Source organism: Arachis ipaensis, chromosome B07, assembly GCF_000816755.2.
Source record: "Arachis ipaensis cultivar K30076 chromosome B07, Araip1.1, whole genome shotgun sequence".
Taxonomy (NCBI): Eukaryota; Viridiplantae; Streptophyta; class Magnoliopsida; order Fabales; family Fabaceae; genus Arachis; species Arachis ipaensis.
The window spans coordinates 35,648,366-35,659,108 of NC_029791.2; the positions used below are offsets into that span (position 1 = coordinate 35,648,366).

Genomic DNA, 10,743 nt, shown 5'->3' on the forward strand with positions numbered 1-10,743 from the left:
AACTTGGTATTGCCAAAATCCAGGGTGACGCGGTCGCGTGGGGCATGCGATCGCGTGACTGGCCTTATTTCCAATATGACGCGGACGCGTGGGTCACGCGTTCGCTTGGGAGGGCTTGGGCTTCTAGCACGAGTCCAGCCCAACTCCAGCTCAACTCTCTGCCATGCACCCTTTTGACATCGATTTACATGGCACGCGGCCGCGTGGGTGACGCGGTCGCGTGGGAGGCCAAAGTTCTCATGTGACGCGGACGCGTCGGCGACGCGGTCGCGTGGGTCGATTTGTACCACTGCCACGCCTTCAGCCACGCTCCAGCGTGACTCTCTGTTCGTTTTTATTTTTCTCCCCTCTCCTTGCGACGCGGACGCGTCGCGTGGCTTTTTTTTATCTGAAAAGAAAATACAGAATGCAGTGTTAATACGAATGTGATGTAAAACTCCAGGTTCAATAAAATAAAATAAAATAAAAATAAACAACACGAAATAAAATTGAAAAAGAACGATCATACTATGGTGGGTTGTCTCCCACCTAGCACTTTTAGTTATAGTCCTTAAGTTGGACATTTGATGAGATTCCTGCTATGGTGGCTTGTGCTTGTACTGATCCAGGAATCCCCACCAATGTTTGTATTTCCAGTAGCCTCCGGGGTCCCAAACTAAGCATGTAAAGCCCTTAAGAAGCTTCAAACAGATTCTTAGGCTCCCGGGGTAACAAGTGTCAGAGCGAATTCCAGGATCCCAATTCTTTCTTTTACACCCATCTTTGTCGGGATCTGTATTTTTTCAATTGGGTGATAAGTAATTTGAATTCTCACTGCAGCTACCAAACAGCTTCCTAGACCCATTCAGTTGAGCTCTACACCAACCTTTGTGTTTAAATTTAAAGCTTCCAACCATGATGAACCTTGCAGGATAAATCTTACCACTGGCCATCTTCCTCTTACTCTTAATGTTACAAAGAGCTCTAAGTTGACCATCCGTCTCCAGTAGCCCATATTCAAGTGGAATTAGAAAGCTAAGGGATATGAATTTTACCCACTTGAATGTTGTGAACGATGATGGCAACTTAGGGGGAGGTATTTTTAATGAAATTGCAAGCTCCACTCCCTTGTGCTCTTCTCTGATAATTACCACCTCTTTGCAAGCTTCTTCAATTTCAACCTCTTCCTCTTAGTAGCTTTCTTCCAATTCAATCTCCTCTTCATTGCTTTCCAAGGGCATGGGAGGTTGTGCTTCTTCTTCTTGAATCTCCACCTCTTGATCAACCTCTTCCAAGTCTTCAACTGTGATATGCCTAGGAGGTTGTACACCCTCCTCAGCATCAATTTCAAACGTCTTGGAAGGGGGTTCTATAACTGGACTTTCCCATGGAGGTTCTGCATCTCCTAAGTCTTCAACCACTTCTTCTTCTTCAATGATTCCGGCTTCCTCCACTTGTTCTAGTACAAAGTCATGCTCCGTACTGTTCACTGGAGTTTCTAGTATCTCCTTCATGCTACGTTCTTCATTGGATTGTCCACATGAAGCCATGGGGTTCCTTGAGTGTCCGAACGTCGGGAAGCTAATTGACTCATTATTGCTTGCCCCAATTGATGAATGGTTGCCTGACATCGATCCACTGTTTCCTTGAGACAATCCTTTATCTCTTGATGCACTCGGCTTTCATAAATAGGATCATAGTGCTCTTGGATTGATGGATATGGAGATGATGAATATTGAAGTGGTGGTTCTTGTGAGTAATTGGGTTGGAATTGGGGTGGTTCTATATATGGTTCATATGGCTCATAAGGTGGTTGGTATGGTGGTTGAGGGTTAGGGTCATATGGAGGTGAATGGCGGAAAGGGGTTTGTGAGTTTGGCGGTCCAAAGTCATGTTGAGGAAAAGGTTTATAGGCATATGGTGGCGGTTGTTGATAGTCCATTGGAGGTGGTTGTTGCCATGAGGGTTGATCAAATACTTGTAGCTCCTCCCATCTTTGATTGTTCCAACCTTGATGCCTGTTCTCATTATAGTTTCTTCTTCTTGCAATATTATTGTAACCAGACTCATAGCCAAAGGGGTGAGAGTTTATAGTAGCAAAATAAAAATTAAAAATGAAAATAAAAATAAATTTGAATTAAAAGGTTATTTAAATTTTGAATTTGAAAATTAAAGTTTGAAATTTGAAATTTGAAATTTTGAAATTTGAATAAGATAAAAATTTTAAAAATAAAAATCTGAAAATATTTTTTTTCAAAAAAAAATTAATTAAAAATATTTTTGAATTTAATGAGAAAAAAGAAAAACAATAAAATGACACCAAATTTCAAATTTTTAGATCAAAACAAAAAAAAAATCAACTAAGAACAGCTTGAAGGTCAAGATGAACGCGAAGAACAACTTGAAGATTAAGATGAACACTAAGAACAAATTTTTGAAAAAAAAAATTTAATAACTAAATAAAAACCAATAACCTCTTAATTTATGAAAAAGTAAAAATAAAAAAAAATAAAAGCAAATAAACAAGCAAAAAGCAAAAAAAAATATTTACAATAACCAATAATAAGGCACACGTTTGTAATTTTCCGGCAACGGCGCCATTTTGACGTTAGTGATTTTTGCCAGTAAAGAAGTTCATAAAAACAGTCGCGTTATAAATATAGTCTCTAAACCGACAGAAATCCCTTCGTACAAACGTTTTGGTTGTCACAAGTAACAAATCTCTTTAAAATTGATAACCGAGTATTTATACCTCGGGTCATCTTCTCAAGAAATTGCAGGGAAGTATGTTCTTATTATTGGTTATGAGTTTGTAAATTGGGGAAATTTGGAGTTTGAGCAATGGGCACAGGTATATTTTCAAAGCAATAAAAATAAATAAATAACTGAAAAATAAACTTTTGGCAAGGTATGAGAAATTGGAAGTCCAGACTTAGTTATCCTTATCAACAATAATGAAAGTTGAATCTTAATTCCACTTAGTTAACCTTTACTAAAGTAAAGGAAAGTCAATGGACTAATTAGTTTGACCTTCGAATCCTATTTATTTCCTAAGAAAAAGTTGGGATTATTGAAGTTCAGCTCAATTGGCAAGATAACAATTAACAATTATGCTGTTGAATTGGATAACTCCTGAGTTACTGATTTCTTAACTAAAACCAAAAGGAAAAGAGTAAATCTACTGGAATAAAAATGTCTTCAGATGGGGAGCAGTAATCATGTAAATAAAAGAAAGCAATCATGAATTGAAATACCTCAAATAACATTAATTAAGAAAATTATATGTGATATAGAAGAGTTCATAAATTAAATAAAAATAAAGAACCCGGGATTGAGAGTCACTCCTAAAACTAAGAGAAGTCCTAAATCCTAATCCTAAGAGAGAGAGAGGAGAGAACCTCTCTCTCTAAAACTACATCTAAAACATGAAAAGTGAATTATGAGAGCCTCTTTATGAATGGATGTATTCCCCCACTTTATATCCTCTAATCTGTGTTTTCTGGGCCGCAAACTGGGTTAGAAACAGCCCAGAAATTGCTGGAGAATAATTCAAACACGCTGATTTCCGTCACTGCGATGCGGTTGCATGGATCACGCGGTCGCGTCGCCTAGCATCAGGGAAACTATAGTATATTATATATCAAATCGAAGCCCCGGACGTTAGCTTTCCAACGCAACTGAAACCGCGTCATTTGGACCTCTGTAGCTAAAGTTATAGCCGTTTGAGTGCGAAGAGGTCAGGCTGGACAGCTTAGCAATTTCTCCAACTTCTTGTATTCCTTCCACTTTTGCATGCTTCCTTTCCATCCTCCAAGCCATTCCTGTCTTATAATATCTAAAAATACTTAACACACATATCAAGGCATCTAATGGTAATAAGAGAGGATTAATAATAAGCAAATATAAGATCAAAGAAGCATATTTTCAATCAAAACACATAATTAGGAAGGAAATATAAAACCATGCAAATAGTATGAATAAGTGGGTAAAGAGTTAATAAAAACCACTCAATTGAGTACAAGATAAACCATAAAATAGTGGTTTATCATATGCCAATTTAATTTATTTAACTTTATTTTTGGTAATCTCGACAAGATGTCGAATCAAGCTTGTATCAAGATCTCAGTTTGGAGAGCAGATACGACTCTTCTGAAAAAGACAGAGCTTGACCTAATTAAATAGCATAGGTATCGAAACTGTACATGTCAAAATATTTGTAACAAATTACAAAGCAAGAAAATAAATAAAGCAAAATAAAAACTTAAAAATAAAATTCTTGAAAGAAAAGAATAAAAAACAAAATGACAAAATGGAATAAATAAGAACTGTAACTGAAATAACAAGTAAATTAAAGTTTAAAATGAACGAAATAAATTAAAATACCTTAAAAGGAATGAAAAATGATAAAATGGAATAAAAGAGAAAAATTACAAAAATAAAATGAAGAAAAAATTGACTCAAGACACTCACATACATTTGCACTCCATGAATTTTTTTAATATTGTTATAGTGTGACTTTAGATTTTGTAGAATTTTTTTGTATTGTTATAGTGTTCCAATTGAAGTCTCTTTTTCACTTCTACCTTTTTTCTATTTATAGACTACAAAGATAGATTTGTAGAGTGTTCTTCTCTTTTCACGATCTAACTTCCTCCTATTTCTTAGGATACCACATTGCCTTGACCATGAAGAATCTTAACTCCCAAGTTTGACGTCCCACGTCTCCTCTTACCTTAGTCTTCAAGCCCCACGTTCCATAAAGTGCTTAGCTTCTGGATGAAGCCTTCGTGCAATATATTTTATTTCAATTTTTAGAAGTCACTGATTCGACTCCTTCTAGGATGAGTCAAACCCTTGTGCCAACACTCTTATGAAATAACCTAGGTTGTGATACTTCAACCTATATTCTCATGAAACAACCCGCATGTTATGACACCTCGACTTATATATTGTCGACTCACCTTTAGGTCAAACGATCATGATTGAGGTATCTAAAATGTATAATTTTTGTGCTAACAATTAGATAATTAAAATTTTAATATATTTGTCATGCATTTATTAAATAAACAAATATTAACGATAAATACCCTATCTGACTCCTAAACTTTTTCCCGTAAAATATATCGCACATTAATCATTTTTAAACCTCAATCAGGCCCCACCATTAAGAAAAATGGATAAATTGATCCTACTACCGGATGACAAAAGGTTGCCACTGACATGTCAGGTAATAGTATCACGTGTCACTTTCAAATAGTTGCAAGGACTAAAATCCCCCTCCCTACCCTTTCTTCTTCTCCTCCTCCTCCTCCTCCTCCTCCTCCTTAAAATTCTAACCTTGTGCCTTTGTTTCTCCCTGGATAATACACCCTTTTGTTTTTTTTCTTCAAAGTCTTCCTTCCTTTACTCATCAATTCCAATTTCTTTCACGCAAACACCATTGAACTTCTATTTTTTCATCAACGGTAGACACTATTGAACTTCTATTCCTTCATCAATGATGGATTTTATTGCCACTCTTTTACGATCACTAAATCTCATTCTCCATTCACTTCAAGAATCCACCATCCAAAATCTTCTACCACTATCACCAGAAAAGATAAATCTAAAATACCTAATAATCCATAGAAGTTTCTATTTGTTCAGTAATATATATAGGTAAAATTTAAGAACCATCTATATAATATATCACATTACACACGTATGAAAATTTTAAACTTTTATTTGTTCAGTAACAAAAAATAAATCTAGAAATTATAAATGAAGAAGATAATGTCTTCGAGTTTTCTGATGAGATTGGTGACGGTGGAGGTGGCTTCAAAGAGGATAGAGGAAGTGTCGATGTCGTTGAAGGAAGCGTTGGTAGAGATGTTAAGGCACGATATCGTTTCTCTCTTTGGTGAGCTGAACAAGTAAAGAGAAGAACAAGAAAGAAGGAAAAGAAAGCAGAAAAAGAGATAGGAAGGAATTTTTAGTCTTTGAATCATTCGGAAGTGACATGTGACACTGTTACCTAATACGTCAGGGACAATCTTTTGTTATCCGATAGTAAGTGCGCTGTGTCTCACGAAAAAAAAGTTAAAAGTCAGACAAAATATTTATCCATTTATTAATAATAATCTTGACCAATATCCTAAAAAGACTACTTATTAGGAATCAAAACGCTGAGTATTATTATTAATTCTAGTAATGAAGTACGTCAACTAACTTAAATTTTTATCTAAAATTGAATTAGTATGGCAAAATTTTTAATTCGTTAGCTAATTTTTGTTGAATGTTTTGATAAAATTGTCCGTGTCAAATTTTTTAAAGTCAGAAATAATAATTTGTTCTTTAGATTAATATGTTTTTTATACATATAAATCTAATTTTTCTAGTATATGTATATAATTATATTCCAGTTTTAAATGATAAATATATTCATGTCCCAAAAGAATTTATTCTTGTATATTTTTGTCCCAATAAATCAACTCTAATCAAGAGACAAATTAAAATAAGAGAGAATAGTAGTTTGCTTGACTGCTCCAGCACCACAAACCTCCAAAACTGTAAAAAATGTAGTGTGTTTGAGAATTTACCTTAAATTTATTTTGTAATTTATAATAATAGCCTACTTGAATCCTTAACTAATTTAGAAAACTTCTTTTTCGAGTCTTAAATTTACACAAGATTCGTGCTTCGTTGTTAATGGGTTACATGCCAGAGCTGCTTTTATTGACAATTTTCATCATTTCAAACCAAAGAGATGTTGGCTTGTAGCCTGTGTATGTCATTACATTTACAGTAAAACATCAAAATTAAATATGATTCCATTTATCTTGGTAATAGCCATGGAACGTTCATCTCTGTAAATGCATCAATGCAGCTGCAATCTGCTGCAACAATAAAAAAATATAAATATGATGTCAATGATTTATCATGTTGTATCTTCATCGATGATGAGCTACTATGACAAGGTCATACCCTATTTTTGTTGCTCCAGAACATGCCTCATGGTGTTCTTATTGTGGCTGGCTTAGTTGGAGACACACAGGAACTTGAGAATCGTCTTTTATGGCTAGACTGTTTGTGAGGACAGAATTTCTATTCTCCACATTCTGATCTTTTGTTACATATACCTGGTTAGTGAAACTTTCTTTTCAATCTAAAAATAAAATCCTAACAAGGTTGGCATTATTTAAAAGGCAAAAAGTCTATTAAGTTTTTAAAATTTTTCAATTTCATCTTTAGCATTTAAGTTGTTTCAATTTTATATTTAATATTTTTAAGTAATATCAAATTTACATTTAACTTTTTCAAATTTTATTGTCAAATATATCCATATAGAACAACAAAGGTTGACATGACAGTTGTCTAAAAAGGAGATACATTTGACAAAACAAAGTTTAAAAATATTAAAAAAAAATTGAAAATTTTAAATGTTAAGGTAAAATTAAAAATATTAGGAATAAAATGTGTATCATATAATGTACAAAATGCATATAATTTATTTTACGAGATTTATTCTAATTTGTTTTGTTATCTCATACCTTCTTTTTTAATTCCATGTTTTCTTGACGGATTAAGTTTATCTTCTCGTATAGGTCCACATTTTCTTGGTGTATGAGGTTCCCCTGTAGAAAATAAATAANAAGACTGACCTTTCGATTTAATTCTTGTATTTCATCCATTAAAAGCTGATCCTGCGTGCATAAGTCATAATCTTTAATTTTTTATCAACTACTATCATATCCTTAATTTTAAACTTGACCAGTGCATTATATATGAACAAATCTAAACCTTTTTTGTACGGACACCTCGAAGGCTAATTTCCAACTGGTTCTCCAAAGTCTGTAAATCTTTGATTGTCAAACCTGACAATTCTTCTCCCATAATTTGCCTGTTATATATAATATACAAACAAAAACTTATTAGATTGGAACCGTAGGAAAATAATTGGTTCACTATGAAAAACTAGAGACTATAGGCATAAACAATTCTACTAGCATTTCATTGTCTTTTGAACGGTTTTTTTCGCATTAACACAATAACAATGATATATAACTAATAAAATTTATTATAAATTCTAAAAACTTAAATATTAAATTCTAAACCTAAATTTCAATTCTAATAATATAAAAATAAAATATTAATTAAAAATATTAATTAATATTAATAAAAAATTGTGGTCTCTAACATTTCTCTTTACACAATACTCAATAAATATCATTTAGAATCCGCATTATATCGGGTTTTTCATTGATGGTGAGAAATCTGGCCATGCATGCAAACTATTTGTGTGTGTAGAACATTTCCGTTGTATAACTTTTCAATATTTATGGCATGCAAAGTAATTGACCAGCTCGTTTGTTTGTGCATCTTTCGAGTAGGCTCTTTGTCTTTGGTCTCCACCACCACCATCAAATGTGTTTACTTGTAGAAGTAGTAGAGTTTAATAATAAGTTCCAACCTACTTAAAATTATTTTGGTAAAATTTTTATTTTTAAAAAGTTGTAGCATCTGTCGTCTTTGGTAAATTAAATTAAAAATAATTTTTAATAAGCACAAATAATAATAAGTGTGTTTGATTAAATAATTTTTAAAATTTAAAAATATTATAAAAGATAATAATGTAAGAAAAATTTGAAAATTAATTAATATAGGATTATATTTAATATTTTAATTTTGATAAATACAAACTAACTTTAAAAAACTCATTTTTAAGTACTTTTAAAAGTATACGTATCTTTTAAAAATTACAAATACAAATACATAAATTTTTTTATTTACCAAATACAAAATGAGATGCTTATAATTTGAAAAATACAAAAGTCGAAAAATTTTACCAAGCCTTAGTTTTTTTAAATTGGAATTTTATTTATAAAGCGTATTTTGTGGAGAGAAGAATTGTACCGGTGACTCTCTTGCAAACTTAGCAATTGTTGCCTTAGCATTGCCGCCTCCCGTTGCCAAAACTAGAAAATGAATTAAAAGAAAGAAAGTAATACAATATGCTTAGATATTGAAGGAAAAAGGAATTAGTACTATATACTTATAGATGTACTTTAAAACAGTAGAACCTTGCATGAATAAGTACTATACATATTGAATAAAAAGTTAAATGTGGAATAGATCCTTTCATGTTGATCCTTCATATTAGGTGCACTGCTATTAGAATAAGTAGCTAGGTTGTAACTTTAAGATACAGGATTCCGTAAAGGTTGATGAGGGGAAAGCTATGTAAGTATATATATATTTTTTATTGCATATAGTGCCCCGTTACATTGAAAAGAAACGAAATTTTACTTCTGGGAGTTTGATAAATTAAAAATAATGCTAGTGATAGTCTTGGTAGTGAATATGGAGCAGTAAAGTGTAACAAACTCTTTTTTTTTTAAGAAGTAAATAGATGTGAAATAGATGTAAGAACGGAGGTAAACTATTGGAGATGCAAATAAAGACAGGATTAGGGAAAAATTAAAAGAAGCATCGATAGAGAGGATCATTCAATAGGAACATGTGTTGAACCTTCAGGAGTAAAGCAGCTAACAACCTATATTTGGGTTTGAAAAACTTTTAGAGCCAACAATTTTTAGTATTTTTGACTATTATTTGATCAATATAAATGTTAAATTGTCTTTACTAAATAAATTTTATTATATGTGTATAAAATTTTAGTAAATATAAGAACAAACTATATACTTTTTATATATAAAACATATATAAATATAATTATAAATTATTATTAATAAAAAATAATAATATTTATTAATCATATAACATAATCCATTTTATATTATGCCATTCTAACACAAAAATTCGTATTTTTAAATGTTTCAAAAAATTTTTGCACCAATATCTAACTCACCAATCTATGTGGTTTCGGAACAAAAATAAATACCAACTTTTTCACAATTAAGCATTTATATCATTATTTTTATGAAGGATTTATGACACAACTTAAAATAACTCCATTCTTTAGAAATTTAGATCTTTTAAATTTTGAATTTTTATTTTATAAGGTAAAGTATGATTTCTCATTATTTATTTTATTTAGGTGGAACTAAGAGAAAATATGAAAGAAAAATTATTCAAAAATAAAAGATCACACTTTATCCTCTAAAATAAATTTCAAAATTTAGAGGATTCAAACCCATTCTTTAGTGAGGTGTGTGCTTTTTGGCGCCTATGGCGTCAAGGCGTTTTGACTACCTTAGTAAATCCTAAAGCAATGTAATTGATTAATATAAAATGTATCTATAAAATACCGCAGTATATGAGAAATAATTCAGTCTCTAGTAAATAATCTCAATTTAACTAATAGATATTCGTAGGTAGAATATATTCAATCAATTAATCCTTTTTAAGAATGTATGATGATTTGCTAAATCCAAACTGGAAAAAGAAGGTTGAAATCAACAAACAAACATTAAGAGAAAACTATTAAATGATTATTTTAGCAATTACATATATATCTTTGACAACAATTAGTTTTTTATTGTACACTCAACTGTAAAAATTGGTGTCAAGATATAAGTACCTTAACTTCAGAGGTTGAACTCCCAAGCTGATCTAGTTCTTCCTTGGTTTTGTTGTATCGATCAACTACTGATTTCATGCTAGAAAAAGTAATTCAAAATTAGAATTAGAACTACACATCATACGCAATGTAACTTGACGACAATAGGCACATTATTTGAAGGTTCATATTCTAATCTCTTTAAACTTTTAATACTAAACAATCTTGGGCATCTGTTTAGTAGTTGAACCAAATATACATCTTCG

General features: G+C 31.8%; 1 protein-coding gene across 5 annotated transcripts in view; it reads right to left on the bottom strand.

Moving 5' to 3' along the window:
- LOC107610002 (MADS-box transcription factor 27) overlaps window positions 6,543-10,743 on the bottom strand; it is a 7,931-nt gene continuing 3,730 nt past the window's right edge. The window contains exons 2-7 of one of the 5 annotated variants that reach the window (XR_001613358.2): window positions 10,499-10,577; window positions 8,872-8,933; window positions 7,759-7,858; window positions 7,509-7,661; window positions 6,943-7,081; window positions 6,543-6,851 (exon numbers count right to left, since the gene is read on the bottom strand). Coding sequence is in view for 3 of the 5 variants with exons in the window: in XM_016312068.2 (XP_016167554.1) it covers window positions 6,981-7,097; window positions 7,509-7,661; window positions 7,759-7,858; window positions 8,872-8,933; window positions 10,499-10,577 (511 nt within the window). In the remaining 2 variants the exon portion in view is untranslated. Of the gene's footprint in view, window positions 6,855-6,942; window positions 7,098-7,508; window positions 7,682-7,758; window positions 7,859-8,871; window positions 8,934-10,498; window positions 10,578-10,743 lie in introns of those variants that run through there. The other 4 variants (XR_001613357.2, XM_016312068.2, XM_016312067.2 and 1 more) reach the window with 4 other exon arrangements.